Source organism: Capricornis sumatraensis, chromosome 5, assembly GCF_032405125.1.
Source record: "Capricornis sumatraensis isolate serow.1 chromosome 5, serow.2, whole genome shotgun sequence".
NCBI lineage: Eukaryota > Metazoa > Chordata > Mammalia > Artiodactyla > Bovidae > Capricornis > Capricornis sumatraensis.
The window spans coordinates 21023928-21049931 of NC_091073.1; the positions used below are offsets into that span (position 1 = coordinate 21023928).

At 41.8% G+C, this 26004-nt stretch overlaps 1 protein-coding gene across 4 annotated transcripts in view; it reads right to left on the reverse strand.

The window, feature by feature from the left end:
* The window catches only part of ICA1 (islet cell autoantigen 1), a 163888-nt gene that overhangs the window by 132216 nt on the left and 5668 nt on the right, over positions 1-26004 (reverse strand). For all 4 annotated transcript variants that reach the window (XM_068973420.1, XM_068973419.1, XM_068973418.1 and 1 more), the window contains exons 2-4: positions 8127-8229; positions 3976-4141; positions 673-745 (exon numbers count right to left, since the gene is read on the reverse strand). In XM_068973420.1, coding sequence (XP_068829521.1) covers positions 673-745; positions 3976-4141; positions 8127-8143 — 256 coding nt within the window. In that variant the 5' untranslated portion in view covers positions 8144-8229. The remainder of the gene's footprint in view (positions 1-672; positions 746-3975; positions 4142-8126; positions 8230-26004) is intronic.

The window sequence follows — 26004 nt, forward strand, 5'->3', positions numbered from 1 at the left end:
GAAAGGGGTTTTAGGAGTCAGAAACAAACTTCTCATAGTTTAGTCTCAGAAATACAGAAATTGTACTCTTAAATGATCTCCACATGGAAATTTAAAAACAAAGTAACATACAACTTGATATTTAGCATTTCAGACACAGCTCTGTTGGTAATGATTTTAAGATGGGATGACCATAGGAAAATCTTATTCCCTAAAAACACCAGTATCTGACATTAAAAAATGTTCAGGAAGAAGTGCTGTCAACAAAATATAGTCAATGGATTAACTGTATGAGCCTTCTCTCTTCATTTGGTCATTTTAAAAGGAACAAAACTGGACATGAGAGAGCCTAGGCAATCAAATGGTAACAGCTCCAAAATTTTAAATCCCATGATATAAAACTGAGAAAACTTTTTCATAACTAGGAAAAGAAGTGGCACATGCTTATCCATGGTAGACTCAATGCAAAACTCCTCTGTTATTGTACTTGCACTGAGAGATGAACAGCCTATGTGAAGAATTTCTGATAAAATTTTTAAAGACCCCAACCTACCAATTAAAGAGCAAAGACAGACGCCCTGAAACATTTGTTTTCTTGTCTTGCCTCCTAAACATATAAAATTATACATTAAGGCAAAATATCCAATATCTTACTGTCTATTTGGTCAATATTCATACTTAAGGCATACTTACAACATATTCTCTTTTGATAGAGTACAATTGCTTTAGACAAGTCCAGACAGGTTCTCTGAATTGAGTGAAACAGCTATAATAAAAATACAAACAAAATGCTAAATAAAACAGGCAGCAGTGAAATAAAAAACAATTACACTGACTATAACCATAATGTCTGATTTGCCCACTAAAAACAAGATCATATGCCTAAGTGTGCTTGGCGTTATGTGATGTACTAAACAGAAAATGTGACCAAAGCTTTTAAACATGCTCCTGTTTTTCTATATTTATTAGAATTCATCATGTCTGCAATCTAAAATGAGATCTGCAGAAAGATGATTTCCTCCAGACTACTCAAATAATAGCTGAAAAACAGGAATTCTAAGTGCAGGGCCCATTAGAGGACTTGGTAAACCAGAGACCCAATATTCATTCATAATCTAATTTATTTCTTTTTACCACTTGCTGTCTTTTTTTCCAAATGGAGGATCTGTCAATTAAGCATCACATTTAAAACACGACACTAGCTTATTCTATGATCCTAATGCATACTTAAATAACTCTATAAAAACAAACAAAAATCAATCAGTTGAATGTTCTGTCTGCTTTGAAGACATCTGGTAAAATGGAGTTTAGCTAGCAGCCCCTACCACTCCTTTTCCCAATTATTTCATAAAATACATGTAGAAGAAACCTAATATGTCATGCTATGGCCATAACAGAGAAAATTAAGGGGAAAGCAGGTGGGCTATGGGGGGAATAATTTAACTAGATTTTAATTTCTGGTCTTTGCTTCAGAAATAGAGACAGTTCAAGAGAAGATAAAACAGTTGTAAATCAACTATACTCCAATTTTTTTTTTTTTTAAAGGAGAGCAGATAGTTCAGAGACATCACACTTTCTCCACCCTCTGTCCACTGACTCAGAGACCAGTGCTGGTATCAATTAAAACACCTGGCAGACAAAGCTGTGCCTCTGAAGAGCCACCAGGGAAAGGAGTGCAAGGCTCCTCTCCCTCTCCCCTGGCTTACTGGCCATGGTGAGGTAGCCGTTACAATTGGTGTTACAAAGCACTTCATTGTTTGAGTCAAAACAGAAGGCTGGCTTCATGATAAATATGACCAAATGTTCTAATAAAAATGGACATATGCATATATACTGAAAAGATTAAAAACCACTCTTACGAATGCTTAATATGATAAATCTTGGTCACATAGAGTATGCGTGTGTGCATGCTAAGTTGCTTCCGGCTCTGACTGCGTGCTTCAGTGTCTGACTCTATGTCCTCATGGACTGCAGCTGCCAGGCTCCTCAGTCCGTGGATTTCCCAGGGAAGTGTACTAGAGTGGGTTGCCATGCCCTCCCCCAGGGGATCTTCCTGACCCAGGGATGGAATCTGTGCCTCTTTTGTCAACCTGCATTGGCAGGTGTGTTCGTTACCACTAGTGCCACCTACTACTACTACTAAGTCACTTCAGTCGTGTCCGACTCTGTGCGACCCCATAGATGGCAGCCCACCAAGCTCCCCCGTCCCTGGGATTCTCAAGGCAAGAACGCTGGAGTGGGTTGCCATTTCCTTCTCCAATGTATGAAAGTGAAAAGTGAAAGTGAAGTTGCTCAGTTGTGTCCAACCTTCAGCGACCCCATGGACTGCAGCCTTCCAGGCTCCTCCGTCCATGGGATTTTCCAGGCAAGAGTACTTGGGAAGCCTGAAATGCTGCTGCAAGAGCCTAGATATAAACATAAAATTACTGTGTTTTGTTTCACATACTAGAAATTAACATACTAAATTTGAATAATGCTTATATTACTACTAGGTTGTTAAGAGGAAAAAATAAATCTGTAAGATGTGAGAAGCATATACAACTTATCATTTCAATTCTATTTAGAATACTAAAATCAGAATAGAGGCCTTGGGACATCCCTGGTGGTCCAGTGGTTAAGACTCCATGCTTCCAGTTCAGGGGATGCAGGTTCAATTTCTGGTTAGTGAACTAAGATCCTACATGCCACGGGACATGGCAACCCCCTTCCAAAAGTATATTATCTCTTAAAAAAAGAAAGAATAGAGGCCTCCTGGTTCTTCTTTTCTCCGCTGCAGGAATCTCTATTAGAGCATCTCTGTCAAGCCCAGCTTCGGTTAGAACAATCCCACTGACAGGAGAGAGGGTTGGGAACTCATGTTACTTGTATTTCCATGCATACTTATTCACTGGATACTTACTGAATGTGTACTGTGTGTCTGGCTGAGCATACAATAGTGAATAAGGCTGACATGGAATCTGACCCCTGATGGAGAGAGGGCAGGCAAACGAACACTTGAGATAATTCCACGAGAGGTGAGTTCTGGAAATAATGGCCCTGGGTCTAGCTCTTTCCTCAGGTACACAGGATGAATGAACCTTATCCTCTTCCACGTGACAGCCCATCCCAGAGAATCGGTGACTAAAATCTCCCCTTCAGCCTCTCTTTCCCAGAAGAAGCATGGTTTGCACCATCCTGGCCCTACCCTTCTCAGAACGCTTTTTGAAACCTTGAACATTTGACCTTCCTCTCATTAAGTGTTCAGCTCATGAATTGTAGCTTATGTTTTGATATCACTCTCAATTCTTATCAGACCACATAACACATTATTTCTCTCTGTGCCCTCTCATTCACAGAAGTGATAAGTATGCTTTTAAATTTTTTTAATTAATTTTTTTGGGAGTATAGTTGGTTTACAATGTTGTGTTAGCTTCTGATGTACAGCAAATGCTTTTTAAATTTTGATCTAAAGTATCAGCAGAATGTCCAGCAAGGTAGCAAATTAGTGGCCCTTTCACCAGTTATTTGAGAGCCAATCAGCTATTAATTCAGCTTACTGTGTTATTAACTAGTCTAACTAAATATTAGTTAATTCATTCCTGAATTTTCCAGGATTCAACACAACCTTATTAGACTCATGTTCCAGGACTTTTTGCTGTCATCCTTTTTTTTCCTTAACCATTTGTCTGACCCTAGCTATCTATAACAGCACTGGCTCTTTGAGTTACTGTTTTTCAACAAACATTTATTGAGAATTTACCACATTTCATGCATTCCAATAAAGTGCTTAAAAAATGAATTAACTGAGGTATACTGGTGGTTACAGAAGAATTGTGGGTTTAAAAAAATATGCTGGAATTCAGTTGATCTGATCCTAGATTTTCCTCATGAATGAGTTTGTTTGCAATATGTTTTCAAATACAAAGCACACCTATATGCTTGCTTCTGTGAATACACTCTCAGATTCTGTCCCTAGCAGGACGGCCATACAGGGGCCAAGGGCCATGAGGCGCTCACCTCTAGCTTGGCGTCCAGGTCTGCGTCGGAGGCAACGACATGCTCATCTTCTTTCTTCCCCGTGGCTTTAATAAAGGCTTGCTTCGTTTCCCAATACTTCTGCTGCATCTTATTCACAACTGACTTGTCTTGGGGATATTGACTGTGTAAGTCCCAGGGATAACTGCTAAAGGCATAGGCATTCAAAGAGATGTTTTACTCACGACTTTCAAAAAGATTTAAGACATCAGGGCACAAACAAATGTATCCAAACATTCACAACGTTACTAAACACAGAAGTGCTTTCTTACACGGTTATTATACCAAAAGGTTAATCAAGTCTAAGTTTTACACCAAAACCTTAAAAGTTAGTGAGGAAATTAAGAAACTTTGGCAAGGAAATCAAGAAACTCAAGCTTGAGGACTTCGGATATTGAAAGACTGGAGAAACGGAGAAAGGGAAGCCAAGCCAGGCAAGGGGACTGCCTCAAGCACCCGAGGGAGTCAGAGATAAAGCCGAACACCAAAGTTCTCTCCAGTCTGCACTGCAGCCAACACTGAAGTGATGGCAGAAAAGTAGAGATAAGGGCCTGCAAAATAGCATACTTGAAAGCTGACACAGAGGTCCCTCACATAGTCAAACTCATAGAATCAGAGGACAGAGTGGTGGTTCCCTGATGCTGGACAGGGAGGAGGAAAGGGGAAATTACTGATCGACAGGCATAAAATTTCACTGGTGCAAGACGAGTTAAGTTCTAGAGATCGGCTGTACAACCGTGTGCCTGCAATTCATGGTGCCTGTAGTTCACAGCACTGTATTCTACACTTAAAATTTTGTTAAAACGGTAGCTCTCATGTCAAGTGTTCTTACTACAGACACAAAAAATTTTGAAGAAAAATTTTTTTTAATTGGTTATGGATATTTCATATTAAAACGTTAACTTCTTAAACATAAATGGTTAAAATACAGATAGGAAGCTATTCTTCAGGAAAAGCACAGCGAAGATCACATCCAAAAGCGTGTCACGAATAGACTCAGAGACGGAACTAACGGTTCCTGTGTGAGGGGTGAGGGAGAGGAATAGTTGGGGACTTTGGGATGGACACGTACACACGACTGTTCTTAGAATAGATAACCAACAAGGACCTACCGTATAGCACAGGAAACTCTGCTCAGTTATATGGATGGGACGGGAGTTTGGGGGAGAATGAATACATGTATATGTATGGCTGACTTTTGCTGTTCACCTGAAACTATCACAACATTGTTAATCGGCTTGTTAATATCCCAATACAAAATAAAAAGGTTTTTTTAAAAGGGGTGTCAAGAAGAAATTAGAAAAAGCTCAACTGAAAAGGAAGTGGAATTCTGTAAAAGTGCCCAGGGTACCCAAACACTGACAGAAAGCTTGCCCTGGGGCTCCATCCTTCCTGGTTTTGTCCCCACCTCCTGTGTGTCTAGGGTTCCCATCCAGAAGCTCACATGGGACCCCCAGGTGTCTCCCTCTGCAGACACATAACTTCTTCCATCCCATCCGATTAGCACTCAAATGTGCCAGACTTGGGTTCTAAAGCAGAAATTGCTTTATACTATTACACCGAAATATGTATCTCAAACCTTGATGATTTATACTATCTTGCCAGATAACATTTACAAGTTTTGATTCACACACTTGTTCTTAAAAAAATCAGAGTTTCAGATGACTTCCTTAGCAATGGTTATCTTTGGAAAGAGGCAAAGGATTATGGTTTATATCTTTCTGCATTATTTCAAAGTTGGGAATACGTCTAGATATCAAACGTATAGGCACGATGACCACACTTAATAATTGAACACATTGTATTGAACACTGCAAACAGGCTAGGAGGGGAGCATTACTCTTCATGTGCACTCATCACACACAAAAAGCAGTAACTATAAAGGAGATGATATGTTAAATAGCTTAACTGCAGTAATGATTTCACTATGTATATCATAATATCATGTTGCACATCTTAAATATACATAATTATTTAAAATTAAATGCAAATTAAAAGGTTTTATTATGAGCTTAAATCAGAGAAAAGGAAATGAAAATATGTCTAACTTTTGCATAAAAGATAATCCTTCTACATACGATGTGCGTTAAAAAGATGGGAAGAGGACTTTCCTGGTGGTCCCGTGATTAGGAACCTGCCTGCCAGTGCAGGGGACATGGGTTCGATTCCTGGTCCAGGAAGATTCCACATGCTACGGAGCAACTAAGTCTGTGTGCCATGACTACTGAGCCCGTGTGCCGCAACTACTGAAGCCTGCACACTCTAGCGTGCCATCACTACACGCACTTCAGAGTCTGTGCTCTGCAACAAGAGGCCACCACAACCAGAAGACTGCGTACCGCAACAAAGAGTAGCCCCCGCTTACTGCAACTAGAGAGAGCCCATGCAAAGCAACAGACACCCAGAGCAGCTGAAAGAAGAGATGGGAAGAATATGCTTCCCAAAACTGTGGCTATTTCAAGGGAAAGGAATTTTCAAGAGTGGGGAGTAGGGCAGACTTCTATTGTTTTTGTTTTTTTTTTTTTTTTTGGTCAAAGGTCATAGATTTAAAAAAATTTTCATTTTGAGGTGGGGGGGGAAAGGTCTTTGGAGATCTAGTCAACACCCTTCACTCCTGTCATTTAACAAATGAGGAATCTCAGGTTTCAAAATGTTAAGAATCTTGTCCAGAATCACAGAGGATTAAAATCCAAGCTTCAAAATCCCGCGTGCATTTCAATGTTCTCTGCAGCCCTCACATTTCAGTAGCAAGTGGTAAAGTGGCTTCGAAAGGTAAATGGGAGAAAGGCTCTGGGGAAGGGCCCACCTCCTGGGGCTCTCCCAGGTGGTTAAGCGGGGGACTTAACTACCTGCTTCCCTGCGCCTGCTGCCAAGATATGTCAGCCATTACGAGGGTCAGGGGATGAAGCCATCCATTTGTCTTAATGAGGCAAGATGGAACAATTTAAAAAAAAAACAGTTTGACAACTCTTAGAGAGTTGTCAAATGGGGATACTCAGGGAAACAAAATCCCTTAGCTGTTTATTAATTACGTTTTAAAGCTCATTACATTTTAAGACATGAAAAATTCTTTTAAAGTGTGACTTTTGATATTACTGAGGAGCTGGACCTGACTGCTTCTCTACTGAGAGAGGAGGGATTAAAAAGTATAGTCTTTATTATAATTAATTGTACCATTGAAAAATGAAAATAGGCACTGTATTTCTTCATGATTCAAATTAAAGGAGGTAAAGCATGACAAAGATCACCCTGACCGGTGGATCAAGGTTTCAAAAGGGTTCAGAAACACTGCTTATAGCAGACCTGAATTTATAAGCAATTTAACATGATGCTTAGATGAGTTATAGGCATGTGAATGGCAGTGCTAATATTGCCGTGTGAGGACCACATCTGTTTTATTCAGCATCATCTATTTCCAGCAATGACTGGTTCCTGGATGTTCATGAAGGTTGAAGTCATGACTATTAATGACTTCTGAGTTATTAATTAATGAGTCTGAGTTATTTTTGTCATTATACAGTTACATTATTATTTTATAGCTGCCCTATATAAAATTCCCTTATAACTCTGATATTAAAAGTTGTAAATAAGACAGAGATTGAAAAATGTATCAACTCATTACACTGAAAAAATGATGGTAAGAAAAGCTATCACTAGATTCCCAAGAAAAAAATTTCCATGTAAATGAATTTCTCAGAGAATCTTTTTGGTTACTGCTTTTCATATTACATTTAGTAGGGATACTGAACTTGACTGTACTCAGCATGGGGGCTTTGTTGGTGGCTCAGATGGTAAAGAATCCGCCTGCAATGCAGGAGACCTGGCTTGGATCCCTGGGTTGGGAAGATCCTCTGAGGAGGGCATGGCAGCCCACTCCAGTATTCTTGCCTGGAGAAGCCCCATGGAGAGAGGAGACTGGTGGGCTACAGTCCGTGGGGTCACAAAGAGTCGGACACGACTGAGAGACCAAGCACGGCACAGCACATATTCAGTACTGGCTGAAGGCTAATAGGTTATTCACTGCCATTGTGACTCCTGATTTTTCCATTCAGTAGATATTTATTAAGTATATATTACATGCTTTCCTTTTTCAACAGCCTCCCCCAATTCAGAAGAGACAACAAATTATTTACCATTTGTGTCCTGACATGGTTCCTCCTCCTTCTTTTTTCTACTGTTGATGATTTGGGGAGAAGGGGCAGGGAAAAAGCACGAGAGCATAAGTTACATTATAACCTGAAATAAAACAAATACATTTAACAGTTACACACAATACTACTATTACGTTAATTTGACACATAACACATTTTTCAATCTAAGCCATTTTAGGAGCCAAACATTACTCCACAGTAACACTGTACCCCAGCACCTGGAGTAGTTTAGCTAAGTAACACTGCTTCGAAACATCCCAAATGAGGTTTAAGAAGTAAACAAGCAGGTTGAATGACAAGGGCAGGTTGCAGAAGACTACAGAATATATGAGACCATAACATGCAAGCAATACTCTGTACTATTGAAATATACAAGCATTACATAGTGAAGGTATAAAGAAATGCTTAGGAATGACAAACACTAAATTCCAGACAGCAGCTACCACTGTAGTAGGGACAGGGAATATTATTTGAGAGGCATATACAGGGACTTTGTACCCACAATGTTGTCTTTGATAAGCTAGGTCATGAGTATACTGCATCTGTAGGTCTCTGTAGATTTTAAATCTCTCATAATTAATATTTCTGAAAAGTAAACCAGCACATTGCCAAAACAAAAGCAAACAAAAAGAGAAGCCAAAACAAAACACCATAAAGGTACAAAGGAAGAAAATTTGATTATTTCAGTTTCTATCAACCCGGTACTGTATTTTCATCTCATTAGTAAATACGGGAGTCACTTGATGCCTTTGCACCTTATTCCATTTGCCCTGGGCTTTCCTGGTGGCTCAGTTGGTAAAGAATCCGCCTGCCGTGCAGAATACCCAGGTTTGATCCCTCCATCAGGAATATCCCCTGGAGACGGAAATGGTAACCCACTCCAGTATTCTTGCCTAGGAAATCCCATGGACTGAGAAGCTTGCTGTGCTACAGTCCATAGGGTTGCAAAGACTTGGACATGACTGAGCAACTAAACCACCACCATTTGCCCCAGTCACGGGAGCTAGGCAAACCCGGGGAGAAGAGCCAGCCCACCCAGCAACATGTGCCTACCAGTTACCAGAATGGATGAACGCATTACCTAAAGGAATGGCCTCTGACCAGACACAGACGGCTTCCTGGCTGCCAGAGTGAATGCTCATCATATGAAGGCTCTGGCTGCTCCAACAACACCAACCCAACCGTTCTCCCTCTACTTCAGAAATGATCCTGGCAACCAGGATCCCTAAAATGATTTGAGTTTCTAAGGAATTTTTTAAACATTTTAAGGGAAATGCAATCGAGGTGCTGATATTCCAGGCTTCAGGTATGGGCACAGGAGAGAGAAAGGATGACATTTTCTTGAGTGTTGGACGCCTTTGAGATGACAGCATCCCACAATCAGCATCTCTCTTCCTCCTGGAGAGCATCCAGGTTTTTGGACACGTTGCTTTGGGAATGACATGATGAGTAAGGCTTGCCTTCCACTTAATAAATCATGGAGCGGTCACAAGCTTCCATTCCTCTCACCACCCACACAGCTTCACAGCAAGTACACATTTATTTTATGTAGCTCAAGGCTTCCAACAAAATTTCTCAAAATAAGGTATTATCCAAGGAAACAAATGATATTCTTTCCTTGAGTTTCTTATCACCATGAACTATTAGGATAGTTGATACTTTTTAATCAATTTTGTATGATAAAAGCCATGTAGCAAATCTATCCTTGGAACAATCTTAAGTAAACAGTACAGTGCCGTTAACCATCTGTGCACTGTTGTATAACAGAGCTCCAGAATGTTTTCATCTTGCACGACTACCCGCATTGAACAACTCCCCATTTCAGCCTCCCCCCAGACCCTGACAATTATCACTCTACTATATAGTTTGACTCTTAGGTACTCTTAGGTACTTCATGTAAGTGGAATACTAAATCTTTCCATGATTGCTTCTTTCACCTGGGCTTCCCAGGTGGTGCTGGTGGTACAGAATCCAGCTGCCAGTGCAAGAGATGTAAGGGTTTGATCCCTGGGCCAGGGTCCCCTGAAGGAGGACATGGCAACCCACTTAGCATAACGTCCTCAAGGTTCGTCCATATCGTAGGACAGGATAGGTTTTCCTTCCTTTTCAGTGCTAACTACTCCTCCATTGTGTATATATAGCACTTTTTTTTCTAATTCATTCATCCACTGATGGAAGTCTAGATTGTTTCCAAATCTTCACTACTGTGAATGATCAGTGTGCAAATATCTCTTCAAGATCCTGTTTTTATCTTTTTTAGATATACACCCAGAAGTGGGATTGCTGGATCACATAGCAGTGGTTCTATTTTTTATTTTTTGAGGAATCTCTGTACTTTTTTCCATAGCAAGTGCATATTTTACAGTCCTACCAACAGGGCTTCAATTATTCTAATTTCTCTGCATCCTCACCAACACGCATTATTTTGTTTGTTGTTTTTTTTGACAGCAACCATCTTAACGGGTGTGAGGGGGTACCTCACTGTGGTTTTGACTTGCATTTCCCTGACCATGTCATACACACTGAGCATTGTTTCATGTGCTTACTGGCAATTTGCATATCTCCTTTGGAGAAATGTCTATTCAAGTCCTTTACCTATTTTTTTTTTTTATAATCGAGTAAGTTATTTTGTCATTGCGCTGTAGGAGTTATTTATATATTCTGGATATTAACCCCTTATCTAATATATGGTTTGCAAATATCTTTTTCCATTCGGTAGGTTGCCTTTTCACTGCTGTTTACTTTGCTGCAACTTTTGAGTATTAAAATATTTAACAATTTGAGTTCTTTATAGTATAATGGGCTTCCCTGGTGGCTCAGACAGTAAAGAATCTGGCTGCAATGTAGGAGACCTGGGTTCAATCCCTGGTTGGGAAGATCCCCTGGAGAAGGGAAATAATCACTAAGCAAACTGCCCCTCTACCTGAACTTCCAGGCTACTCCCAAATTATGTTGCCATACAGCAGTGTTCCTCAAGGTATTGTTTACGGGTCATGCTGGAATCTTCTGGGGTGGTAACATGAAGATTCCTGGGAGCCATCTCTTACCTAATGAATCAGAATTTCTGGAAATGGCTTTGGGAATCTGCATTTGTAACAGACTTTGCAAGTGACTTTTAGGCACATTAAAGTCTGAGAACCACAGCTAAATGATACACAGGAAAAATTCTCTCTGGAAATGGATCACTCCTAAACAAATTTCTGTATTATATATGGCACTAGAACAAAGGAGAGAAGGGCATGGCAACCCATTCCAGTATTCTTGCCTGGAGTATCCCAGAGGAGCCTGGTGGGCTACCGTCAATGGAATCACAGAGTCGGACACAACTAAAACAATCTGGCACGCAGAACAAAGGAATAGTGGGTAGCAAAATCAGGTTAGCCTGTACAGGGCAGATCTCAACGTCTCATGAGTAGCAGCTGCTGCCAGAACTTGCATCTCTTTTAATGTATGTTTCAGCCCCATTCACTGGGGAAATAACAAACATTTAACGACTTCCTGCCAAAATCCATTTCATCTGAACTATCACCTTCTAAATTCATCCACAGTGTCAAAATCATTACTTTAAAAAATTATTATGATTCTCATCTATTCATTCACTTCACATCAACAGTTTGATATATCAAACATGCATTGACTATCTAATGTGTCAGACACCATTTTTGGCCTCAAGGAACCTATAGTCTAGGTCAGCTCTGTCCAACAGAGCTACATTTATTCATACTATGAGCTACATTTATTCGTTTATTTTAGACTTTTTGTGACGTCATGACTGTAGCTCATCAGGCTCCTCTGGCCATGGGATTTTCCAGGCATGGATACTGGAATGGGTTGCCATTTCCTTTTCCAGGGGATCTTCCTGACCCAGGGATCTAACCCATCTCCTGAACTGGCAGGTGGATTTTTTACTGCTGAGCACCAGGGAAGATCTTTATGAGCTACATAAATAATTAAAAATGATCTAACAGTCACATTAAAAAAATAAAAAGAATAAACCCATCCATATACAGTCAGTTAATTCATGACAAAGGAGACAAGGATATACAAGGAGGAAAGAATAGTCTCTTCAAAAAGTTGTGTTGGGAAAAGTGAAGAGCTATATGCAAAAGAATAAAACCGGACTACTATCTCACATCATGCACAAAAATAAATTAAAAATGCGTCAAAGACTTAAATGTAAGACCTGAAACCATAAAACTAGAAGAAAACATAGGCAGTAATCTCCTTAATGTAGGTCTTGGCAATAACTCTTTGAATCTGACACCGAAAGCAAAGAAGCAAAAGGAAAAATAAATAAGGGGGACATCATCTTACTCAAAAGCTAATGTAAGGCAACCTCCTGAATGGGAGAAAACACTTGCAAATCATATATCTGATATGTGGGAAATAGCCAAAATATATAATGAACTCATACAACTCAGCAAAAACAAACAATCTGATTAGAAGACGAGGAGAAGATCTGAATAGACATTTTTCCCAAGAAGACATACAGATGGCCAACAGATACATGGAAATATGCTAAATCATCAGGGAAATACAAATCAAAACCACAGTGAGATATCACCTCAAACCTGTCAGAATGGCTATTATCAAAAAGACAAGAGACAGCAAGTGTTGGCAAGGATGTGGTGGGAATGTAAACTGGCATAGCCCCTACAGAAAACAGTACGGCAGTTCCTCAAGAAATGAAAAGCAGGACTGCCATACGATCCAGCAGCTCTACCTCCGGTTATTTATCTGAAATGAAAACACTAACTCAAAAAGATATCTGCGCCCCCATGTTCATTGCAGCCTTATTTATGATAGCCAAGATACAGAAACAGCCTAAATTTCCAGTGTCCACTGATGCCTGAGTGGATAAATTGTAATGTGTATACACATTCATACGCATACAAACACATACAAAAAAAAAGGGATATTCCTGCTGCTGCTTGCTGCTGTTTAAATGCTAAGTCATGTCCGACTCTTTGTGACCCCATGGACTGTAGCCCACCAGGCTCCTCTGTCCACGGAATTCTTCAGGCAAGAATACTGGAGTGGGTTACCATTTCCTTTTCTAGGGGATCTTCCTGACCCAGGGATCAAACCCACATCTGCTCAGCAGGTAGATTCTTTACTACTGAGCCACCTGGGAAGCCCTAATGGGATACTATTCAGACATAAAGAAGACTGACACCTTGCCATTTGCAACAACATAAATACACTTTAAGGGCATTACGCTAAGTGAGATACATCAGATAGAGAAAGACAAATACATTCTAATCTCTCTTATATGTGGAATCAAGAACAAACAAACAAAAAGCAAGCTCATACCATACTGGTGGTTGCCAGAGGTGGGTGGTAGGTGGTTGGAGAAATGGGTGAAGGGAGTCAAAAGGTTAAAAAAAATGGGCACGTATAGACACCTTACCATAGAAGGTATACAAATGGGAACAAAATCATACACAAAGACACTGATAAAAAGGGAATTATGAGAACATAAATGCATTGTACATTAGGGAAAAGCAAATAGAAACAGCTGTGAGATATCCTACACATCTTTTAGAATGGTTACATTCTAAACAAACACACAAAGTTGAAAATACCAATCCTAGCAAAGATTAACAGGAAAAGTCATTCATTAAAAACAGAAAGTTAAAAGAAATGGTAAAAATGTTTAAATATATATTTAATCCAATGTATCCTAAAATACTATTCCAACATGCAATCAATTTAAAAATTACAAATTGTATATTTGCACTCATGATTTTCTATCAAGTCTGAAATCTTGTGTGCACTTTACATTGAAACTAGTGACATTAAATGCTCAAACGATACATGTGATCATTGGCTATAGTAGTAGACAAAGCTAGCTGAGCAGGAAAGACTGATGAATACAAACATAATTTCCAGATCCAGGAGACTCTCGACATTTGCAAGAGACATCTAAAGAAATCTTCATGTATCCCCAAATTTGTAAATTCTGCTGTAAAAATATCACTTGCCCTATAAAATAAAATAAAGTCTAAGAATAGCTAATACTTCAATTCATGATTCTGCACAGGAAGCTATTTCTCCACTTCTGCCACAAGGCACTTATGAAAGAAACCCAAAATAAATGGTGGTTAATAGCACAGAGACTTCCTCAAGTTCTACTTGTGGTCACCTTACCTTGGGAGATAGGCAACGAAGAGCAAGTATCAAGTTACTTATGGACTCTGAGTCCCATGAGGAGAAAAATAAAAGCACCAATATTGTTCAGTTCAGCACCACCTGACCACATGTATGTTTGTGTCTCACTAAACTCTGTCTCCCAGAGGACAAAGCAGATGAACCAATAATAATTTAAGACCCACTCTAAGAAGTAGGGGCCCACGAGTTAATAGATCAATGAAAAGTTAGTTCCTAATTCTGATGGAGCAGTCCTGAGGGTGGGGGGATGAGTACGTGAAGAGCAGGTTCTGTGTCTCAGATAAGTAATAAAGGGGAGCGTCGTAGCCCTGCTCAGAGGTAGGGCACCCGCTGAGGCGAGCAAAGACACTAAGGGTGACACCAAGACAACCACCCTAATGTTCTTAAGATTTTCCCAGGCTGCACTTTGACGGAGTGGTAATATCTCCACCCCAGGCTCCAGTGTGTTCAGTCGCTCAGTTGCGTCCAACTCTTTGCAACCCCAAGGACTGTAGCCCGCCAGGCTCCTCTGTTCATGGGATTTCCAAAGCAAGAAGACTGGAGCGGGTTGCCATTTCCTCAGGCTCTAAGGCCAGGCATTCAAAACAGGAGCTGTCCTCAAATACACCCATGTGGCTGAGAGACCACCTTGCCACAAGGGGAAAAAGGGACGAACAGGGAGGAGGGATATTTTGTTCACATTTTGTACAGGGGTTCTGTGCAATCATTAAGCTCATCCTCATCTCCGCTTTTCTTACATGCTTGGCGTGTTGACTCTTCAATTTTATCTACCCATGTGGACAGACCACAGCTATCCCACTTGTTTCTATTTTCCATAGCTATTGAAAAGCCGTTCTGAACACACAGGTTGGCCAACGCATGTGCAAAAGTTTCTTCTGAATAACTCCAAGGTTCATAGAACACTAAAGCAAGCCTGGTTTAAGCAAAGTTTGATGCAGTGCTCCAAAAGAGTCAATTTTAGCTGCCTCAAATCCTGATACTGGATTCTCCTCCTTGGAAACGTAACATGCGTTAAGTATTTTCATTCCATACAGGCTGCCTTCAACTGCACTGAACATTTATTCTGGCCCACAACCCTTTTCTAGGAGCTTATGGAGTTCGCTGATGGCACTTCTGATTATATTTGAATTATGCAAAGAGTCTAAAGTTCCTGAGCCAACCCTTACTCAGAGTAAAGGTAAGATGAGCAGTTATATGTCACCAAACCAATACTCTCAACCCACAGAAACAGTAAGCTTCCTTTTGCCTCATGTTTCCTAAGTGTGTCCTGTCTCTTGGGCAGTTTTCATGTCTCAAATTAATTCCTTGTCCAACTTAAACATTAGGTTTTTCTCCTCCCTCAGTGAGCAGGTTTTCTATTAGCTCGAGTCCTAGCTGAAACTGAGTCCAGTATCCCCTTTTCCTTAATCTGTACTGAGCATATGGAAGATTCTCTTGAATTGCAGATCAGAACCACTGCCAAATTTGTCATTTGTCTAACTTATTCAAAATCTCTATTTTCTAACTAAAAACTGTCACCATCTTAAAGTGCTTCATTCTGTCGTGCACACCAGCATTTAAACATACTTTGCAAGAGACGAGAACAGAGTCTTACAGTATATGTAGGTGCGGGGGGTATGTCTGAATCATCCCATAGAAAGATCACTCATTGCCAAACACCAGCTTCATGGCACCACATGTCACTGAATCCCAGGTGCAGATATGTTCACACTGCAACCTTCCTGAAGCTGGATGTCTCCTACAATCGATACCTTATCAACTGTTTGGCAGTCATTTTTCTTCTTCATGCAACATAAGATGGTAAAAGAGCTCATGAGCAATGAGTTCACATTATCTGATGAAATACAGAATAATTCTTTAAAATTAAACCCCTGTAAAATTAGCCATCACTACTCGCCACAGACTTTCAGGGATACTTGTGTATAAGTGAACAGGAGAATCTGAAGTCAGGGAGTGCTGAGCGCTTCCTGTGACGGGGAGTAAGTGCCATGGCAGGGGGAGGTACCCAGGGTTAGAAGAAAAGAGAGGTCAGGGCACTGGGCTGGCTCCCTACATGGCCTCTGGGCTGGGATTCCGAGAATCAGTAGTTGCTGGCCAGGGGACGGGCAGGAGTGTGTGTGGGTATGTGTGTTCAGTTGCTCGGTTATGTCCCATTCTTTGAGGCCCCATGGACTGCAGCCCACCAGGGTCCTCTGCCCATGGGATTTCCCAGGAAGAGTACTGACTGGCATGGGGTGCCATATTCCCCTACTCCAGGGGATCTCTCTGACCCAGGGATCGAACCCTCATCTCTTGCATCTCCTGTACTGGCAGGAGGATTCTTTACCACTAGTGCCACCTGGGCAGCCCTGTGGGTATGCTGGGAGGGTATTATTCCAGACAGACGGAAAGCAAAGAACAAACTGCTTCTATGGTAGAACTGCATGGGTGTGTGTGTACATGTGCACACACGCGCATATGCACGCAACCAACCATAAGCAGCTGTGCATTCCTACAACTTTTAAGAACAAGAACTGTGACCTGGGACACATGGGGACATACAGGGACCAATCTCTGAAAGCACCTTTAGTCACTTTTCAGCATTGAGATATACTTTGTAGCTCCTGGAGGGTAGATGTTTGATGCAGTTTATTTCACATGTAGTGATTACCTTCTGTGTCCTGTCTTTGCTAGAGAGTTCCTAATCAACTTTCGTAACAAATGGACACCTGTGGCAGGTCTCTTGGATTTAACTTCCAATTTTGCAGGATACTAATTTATATAATTTTCTCCTCATTCCATCTTTCTGGTTTTACAGAGAACAACTTCATCGAGAACTACTACCAGTTTTCAATAGCTGGTTTTATTTCTCTGACATATAACCACAGAACTAATATAAGTTGGAGAAGGCAATGGCAACCCACTCCAGTGTTCTTGCCTGGAGAATCCCAGGGATGGGGGAGCCTGGTGGGCTGCCGTCTATGGGGTAGCACAGAGTCGGACACGACTGAAGCGACTCAGCAGCAGCAGTAATATAAGTTGTATAACTTAGAATCTAGAGGTCGTTAAGAAACAACAGAACAAAGCCCCTTCCTTTTCAACTGGGGACCTGTGATCCAGAGAGAACAAAGCAAATTGGCTCCAGCACCAGGACTCAAGATACAGGCTTCTGATGAACTGCCAAATGAGCAGAAGAAACACACATTTGTCAGAGGTGCTAGGTACCATGCTAGAAAAATAATGTTCTTCCTTCTTATTTTGCTCAATATATTTTTCATCTTTTCCCCAAAAAGTTTATGTTGGGCTTCCCTGGTGGCTCAGACAGTAAAGGATCCCCCTGCACTGTAGGAGACCTGGGTTTGATCCCTGGGTTGGGGAAATGCCCTGGAGAAGGAAATGGCTACCAACTCCAGTATTCTTGCCTGGAAAATTTCATGGACAGAGGAACCTGGTGAGTTACAGTCCATGAGGCTGCAAAGAGTTGAACACTCCTGAGGAACTAACACTTTCACCCTTTTCTCATGTCTAGAAAGATTCTTTCCCACATAGAGAAGGAAAAGTGTTTTAAGTATAAATGTCTAAATAGTTTCAGTAGAAATGGGGAGGAAAAACTAAAGCAGTTCCTCCAGGCATAACTAACTGCATTTATTGTTATTATTCCAATATTGATTCATCAAAATGTGTTCACACATAGTTGAGAAAAAGGGTTCCCTGTGGAGGGTGGGAAGTTGAATCATCTTCTATCCCTTCAAAAGCCAGACATTACTTAAAGTAATGTGATTCTGACTAGTTTTTATGGGTGTTTTTCCTATGTCTCAGATATCACCCAGCTTTCCCTTTCAGATTTTGATAAGGTTATGACTACTTGAGCATTCCACAGAACTTTAAATGGGTTCTGTTTGCAGTTGAGTTTGAGTCTCCTGAAAATGATTTTTGACATTTCATAAGTTCACAAGCAAATGTGAAACACCATCATGATTTAATTTTATGAGTCATGCTTTAATTTTGTGAGTCAGCAAATCTTACGGGAGGAAAGCAGAATTCTAACCATATTCAAGGCAGCTAAAAGATGGATGACTTTTCATTTAAACCTACATGTGCAAGTCTCTATTAAAATTTGCATTTTCTGTTAATGAATTGCGGCTTAGGATATTTTTAAATGATCATTCACGTTTCAAAACAGCTCAAATATTATATCCAGGTGTTAACTAAGCTTAATAATTCCCTAACTCTATTAAGATCGCATCCTGAAGTAAATATTTCCAATGCCAATATAACTTGTCTCCCAATATTCTGCTTAGTATAAAACAAAAGCCTGTAAGCCCACGGTCATGATACAAGCTTATCCCCCTTCCACTTGTGTGCCAAGTCATTTCAGTTGTGTCTGACTCTTTTGCAACCCTGTGCAATCACCGGGCTCCTCTGTGCATGGGATTCTCCAAGTAAGAATACTGGAGTGGGCTGCCGTTTCCTAGCCTAGGGGATCTTCCCGATCCAGGGATCAAACCCTGGTCTTTTATGTTTCCTGCTTTGGCAGGTGGGTTCTTTACCACCAGCGCCACCTGGGAAGGCAAACTGAAGGGTGGCTTGCTCATCTTATACTTGGCTCATCTGTAAAATAGTAGACGAAGCTAGCTGACATCCAGGTTGCCCTTAGTCACAAAACCATAGAGCTGATTTTAATTATTTTCAGAGGATGGGCTTCCTTCATAGCTAAGTTGGTAAAGAATCCACCTGCAGGGCAGGAGACCCCAGTTTGATTCCTGGGTCGGGAAGATCCGCTGGAGAAGGGATAGACTACCCACTCCAGTATTCTTGGGCTTCCCTGTGGCTCAGCTGGTAAAGAATCCACCTGCAATGCAGGAGATCTGGGTTCAGTCCCTGGGTTGGGAAGATCCCCTGGAGAAGGGAAAGGCTACCCACTCCAGTATTCTGGCCTGGAGAATTCAGGACTATACAGTCCATGGGGTCGTAAAGGGTCAGACATGACTGAGCGACTTTTACTTATGAGAAAGCTTAGAGATAATGAACACAACATGTTCCTTTTTAAAGATAAGGAAATCGGGTTTCTAGAAATAGAGACTTTTGGGAGGTCAGGTTAAAGATCAAGTTTACATGGAGGAATTCTGGGTCCCAAACACTAGTCAGCCAAGTAGCAACCTGATGCTCTCCTGAGTCTCTTCCTCTCTTCTAAGGGATGTCTCTCAAAGGAATATACCAAATGCAGCATCTCATACTTAAAGAAACTTTAAAAAGCTAACATATTCTCTAAAAGGCTTTCATCCTTGATATTAATTTAGTTAAAAATAATATGGCCCCATGAAATAAACTAAAACCAAAATAACCCCCAAACTCAAATTGCTCAGGGGTGGGGGGCATGATCGAGGTCTTGCTATTCTTTCTCTTGCTTACACCCTGCTTGTATAGGAGAATCAAGGGTGAATTTTGTGCTGTGACAAAAATTATGATGGCAATAACAAGGCTGGCACTGAAAAAAACCTCAAGGGAATCTACAAGAGCAGATAATATGAAATGGATTAGAAGACTGGAAACAGAAAAAGAACAAATAGTGTATCTTTGCTAAAGAAAGGATTTTTTTTAAAGACCTTGCTGTATAAATTATACTCACCTTTGATTTTATTTAGTTTGGTATATGTAACTTTCAAATGCAATTTAGCAAATGGATTTTAATCTCTGGTCTTTATAGTGCCTTTTCTCTAAAAGCTTAACCTCACAAGGTGAACAATGAAGGAACACGCTACTCAGACAAAGGTCTCAGTCAACTTCAGTCAAGAAATACTAGACTGCATGGAACTTCCCTGGTGTCCAGTGGCTAAGACTCTGCTCCCAATGCAGGGGGCCTGGATTCCATCCCTGGTCAGGGAACTAGATCCACACGCTGCAAGCGAGAGTTTGCACGCCACAACTACAGAACTCCAGAGCCGCAACTAAGACCCAGTGCAGCCAAATAGAAAATTAAAAAAAAGAAAAAAATACTAGACCCTTAAGTACCAGCACACAGCGTCATTAAATGATGAGAATACATGTTTTCTTTAAATTTTAACACTGCATTTTATAACTGGGATATAATTTTTTGAAAGATTAATCTGAGATAAACAAATTTTCTCATCCAAGACTGTGTTGTCCAATATATCAGCCACTAGACAAATGTGGCCACTGAGCAACTTGGAAATATGGCTAGTTTGAATACAGATATGTTTTCAAATAAAACACACACTATATTTTGAAGACTTAGTAATCCCAAAAGTAAAGTGTCCAATAAGAAGTTGATATTTCATACTTATTTATATTTTATGTTGCTAAAATTATATGTATTTTATATTGATTTATGTATATTTAAATTTTATACAATTGTATTGCTATATTATATATAAATATATATTTGTATTATGTTATAAATTACATTTATACTTATTTATATTTTATATATGTATTTTCATATTTTATGTTGAAATAATATTTGGATATACTGCATTAAATAAATATATTATCTAATTTTCTCTGCTTCTTTTTAGTTGTTTCAATGTGTCCACTAGAATGTTTTAAATTACATATGTGGCTGCCCTTACATTTTTATTACATAGCTTTGGTCTAAGGCATTAAGCAAAGCAGCAAAGAGCCAAAAATTAATTCTCAGGTCACCAATATTCTATACAGACACAGATATTTTCAAAGAGTTTTCTCCCCAGAATCTCTCTGACAATTATCCTGTCAGATACGTCATTACAGAAATAAAATCTCACATATATATATATGTACATAAACTATATATATATGTGTGTGTATATACATACATATATACATAGCCTTTTTAAATGACCTTCAGTATGGTCTTTTAAAATGACCTACAATCTGCATTTTCACAATAAGTTGCTCTAAAAAGATCAAACTCTATCTGCAAAATGTACTATTTCTTTTAAATCAGATTTATGGAAATGATTTAGTGAAGTGGATGAACTACCATTAGATCATCAAAAGTGAGAAGATAAATCAATCACTCTCTCACTATACACACACACACAAAAGCACACATATAAATACCTACAAATATAAAATGCACACACACATTTATAAATGCAATGTACATAATTCATATACAAATATGAATGGTTAATAGTATTATAAGTGTGAAGGAAGACAAAAAATATGAATGCAGTGATGACACCTCTATGAAATTACACATAAGTGTAATGTCAACAATCAGAACGACCTGCAAGATACTACTGTTTATAAAGTTCTCTTTCTTTAAGGTTAAATTCACAATTTAAAGCTTCTTACAGAAATGATCAAGTAATTTCTTAGGCCTCCACAGATCACTCAGAGGTAGCAGAGGACTTACAGATTATTCAGTCCTATCTTCTCCTTTCAGAGATGAGCTAACGGAGGCCCAGGATGGAAGAAAATGTCCGAGGCATAGAGTAAGCCTTTTCCATTTGTTTTAAATTACCGAAACACACAGACACCAGTATGTTGTTTATAAAATGTCTATGCTGTGCACAGGTCCTGTAAATAAACCAGCATGACTCCTTTCTCTGGAAATGGCACAGATTCAAGGACTTTCTTTGGTGAAGTGCTGCTGCTGCTGCTAAGTCGCTTCAGTCATGTCCGACTCTGTGTGACCCCCTAGACAGCAGCCTACCAGGCTCCCCCGTCCCTGCGATTCTCCAGGCAAGAACACTGAAATGGGTTGCCATTGCCTTCTCCAATGCATGAAAGTGAAAAGTGAAAGTGAAGTCGCTCAGTCGTGTCCGACTCTTAGTGACTGCATGGACTGCAGCCCACCAGGCCCCGCCGTCCATGGGATTCGCCAGGCAAGAGCGCTGGAGTGGGGGCCAGCGCCTTCTCCGTTGGTGAAGCAGTGGTCCCTAAATCATGTTGGAGTTTGAGCTAGCTTAAGAACAAGGGACCAAGTGGTGCTGGTGGTAAAGAACCACCTGCCAATGCCGGAGACGTAAGAGATGTGGGTTTCATCCCTGGGTCAGGATGATCCCCTGGAGAAGGCAATGGCACCCCACTCCAGTACTCTTGCTTGGAAAGTCCCATGGATGGAGGAGCCTGGTGGGCTGCAGTCCATGGGGTCGTGAAGAGTCGGACACGACTGAGCAACTTCACTTTCACTTTTCACTTTCATGCACTGGAGAAGGAAATGGCAACCCACTCCAGTGTTCTTGCCTGGAAAATCCCACGGACAAAGGAGCCTCGTGGGCTGCAGTCCACGGGGCCCCACAGAGTCGGACATGACTGAAGCAACTTAGCACGCAAGCACAAGAGCAAGGGATGAAGACAGCCTAGGAAGGGGAGGGAGATGCAAGAGGAAGACCTTCAAGTACAAGTCAACAGTAAAGGGAAGCAGAAGGAGACAGCTCTGTGTTTTCATGTACCTCGATTAGCAGAGCCACCCTTGCCTAAACTGGGTCATCTGGTTGGTGTTATCTGAGAACTAATAAAAGCTCTCTTTTCCAGGTTTTTGCTACTTTCTTAGGGAAGAGGTTTTCTGAAATAAATAACAGCAGTAGAACTGCTATTACTAATATAAACCATTAATCATCAATTATAACAAATAAAGCACAACACCAGTTCTTCTGGTGGGAATCAGGAAAGACAGGACCATTGGGGATACGCCTGGTAAGGCAGGTAGAACAAGCAGGAAGAACCACCAGGAAGTAGCCCAAAGGCACGGAGCTTCAGGTCAGGCGTGGCGCCAGGGCAAGTTTACCTACTCCACGGCGACGCCCGAGCCGCCTATGGCAACGCCGAGAAAAGGCATCAGACACAAGGCCGCTCGGCTCCTGGCCTTCAGGGAGCAGGAGGCAGAGGCAACGCCCCAGGAGGGCGATGACCAGGCCCCCCGCTCACGCTCTATGGGGAATCGTGGCCCTGGGCATGGCACTGGGCCCTCTCTCTCACCGCTTCCTCTCCTCGGCACCACTACTCATTTTGGGGGGCCATCCAGGACCACGACTACAGCCACGGCTGTCCCTTCCTCTTCACAAGGGGCCGGTCTCACCCTCTTGCCCCCTCCCACCTTATTCCATCTGTTATTCCTTCTCTTCCAAGTCAGTCAACCTCCCTTTCTGCCTTCAACCCATATTCTTCAGCCTCCTTCTCCCTCCAGTCACCATCCTCTTCCTTCTCTTCACAGACGGAGCTCTTGTAGGCCCACGCAGTGTGCTTCCTTTTTCCACCACACCAGAGGAAGCTTCTCACTATGAGCCCAGCGAAGGTCCTCCTCTCTCTTGACCTCTGAGTAAGCTCCCCTTCTTCTGTTTCTCAGTAAACACTCTCTACACTTGGCAACTGTTTAGTTTTCCATGTTGGCTCCTTTCCCTCTGTGTGTGCACCTTTTGAATATCGATGATCTATAAGGTTCCAGGATTTCCCAGGTGGTTCAGTGGTAAAGAATTTGACTGTCAATGCAGGAGCCCTGGGTTCAATCCCTGGGTTGGGAAGATCCCCTAGAGCAGGAAATGGCAACCCACTCCAGCATTCTTGCCTGGAGAATCCCATGGACAGAGGAGCCTGGCGGGGCTGCAGTCCATGGGGTTGCAAACCTTGGCTGTCTTCTATTACACTCTACTTGCTCTCTCTAGGCGATTTAATTCACTTTTGTGGCTTCCACCAACAGCTGTATGACTTCCAAAGTTAAACCCCTCTCCAGAGACTACAGTGGGAGTATCAAAATGTAGATCTGGCACTCTGGGGTGTGTGTGTGTGTGTGTGTGTGTGTATGTACACATGCTCAGTTGTGTCTGACTCTTTGGCACTCTGGGGGGTGTGTGTGTGTACACATGCTCAGTTGTGTCTGACTCTTTGGCACTCTGGGGTGTGTGAGTGTGTGTGTACACATGCTCAGTCCTGTGTGACTCTTTGGCACTCTGGGGGGGTGTGTGTGTGTACATGCTCAGTCGTGTACGACTCTTTGCAACCCCATGGACTGCAGCCCCGCCAGGCTCTTCCGTCCATGGGATTTCCCAGGCATGAATACTGGAGTGGGTAGCCATTCTCTTCTCCAGGTTCCCAGGTTCTCGTCTCTTCTTCCCAACCCATGGATTGAACCCATGTCTCCTGCATTGCAGGTGGATTCTTTATAGTCTGAGCTGCAAGGGGAGCCGCTGGAACTCTGGAGAGGGGTTTAAATAACCAACTCCCTCTGGTCATCTTCACGGATGTCCAACAGGCACTTCAAATTCAGCACCTCTAAAACTAAAATTCTCTCTCTCGATCACCCCCTCAATTTTTCTCCTTCTTGCAGTCCCAGTGCTAATCACCAGCAAGAAATTACTGAGTGGCCCAAACTTGACTTCTCATCCTTTGCAGCCAGTCTCCCAGTCCTCTTCATCCTACCTCCTAAAAAGCTACTAAACACATCTCCTCCTTTTAGATTCACAATCAGGGCTTAGTCTAGGCCTTCAGAGGCAAAACCATCCTTGTAGCTACCCATTCTAATCTTTTACACCATTGTATGAACTCTTTGTATAACATGCAAATCCTCCTGCTAATGCAGGAGACATGGGTTCAATCCCTGTGTTGGGAAGATACCCTGGAGGAGGAAACAGCAACCAGTCCAATATTCTTGCCTAGGAAATCCCATGGACAGAGGAGCCTGGTGGGCTATAGTCCATGGGGTTGCAAAGAAGTGGACACAACTCAATGACTCAACAACGACTTAACCTTACCTCGACTCTTCACAAATGTCACCTCCTCAGTGAAGTCTTCCCCAACCCAACACCTGTCCTCCTTCTCCCTAGGGGCCTCCCACTCCTGCCCTCCCCACTAGAGAATCAACTGCCCCATACCAATGCTGGTGGTGCTCCGCAGTCCCATTATTCTCAAGCAATGAGCTGATTACATCTGCATCGTCCCCGCCCCCCACCGAAACACACACACACACATACTAGCTCTTCCCAGGTGGCTCAATGGTAAAGAATCCAATGCAGGAGATGCAGGTTTGATCCTTGGGTCAGGAATATCCTCTGGAGGAGGAAATGGCAACCCACTCTAGTATTCCTGCCAGGGAAACCCCAAGGACCCAGAAGCCGGGCAGGCTACAGTCCATGAGGTCACAGGGTCCAACACAACTGAGAACCCATGCACACCCCTGCACTGGCCCGGAAGTCCTTTGAGGGGAGGAATCCTAACTGGTTCATCTTTGCCTCCTTACGCCAAGCACAGAATCTGAATACAGCAGGCCTTCAGCAAATATGTGCCGGATAAAGGGCAGTAATTATGTACTGCCCTTTACATGTGTGAAGCACCGAACAGAGTCACACCAGTATCAGAAGGGCAAACAGCCCATTTTGCAAGTGAGACACAAAGGTGAAATAATTTGCCCAAAGTCTACAACTAGTCAATGAAAGGCTGCTTTTGACTTTCGAAATCCTGTTTTAAGCACTCCACTCTACTCCTGGACCAAAGGGTTGGATAACGGGCTTGTTGTTAGTTTTGTCGTTTAGTCGCTGAGTTATGTCTCTTTTGTGACCTCATGGACTGTAGCCCACCAGGCTCCTCTGTCCATGGGATTTCCCAGGCAAGACCACTGGAGTTTGTTGCCATTTCCTTCTCCAGGGGATCTTCCCCAACCCAGAGCTCTAACCCTGGTCTCTTGAGTCTCCTGCATTGGCAGGCAGATTCTTTACCACTGAGCCACCAGGGAAGCTCGGATAATGGGCTCAGCTTCTGTTAAAAAACA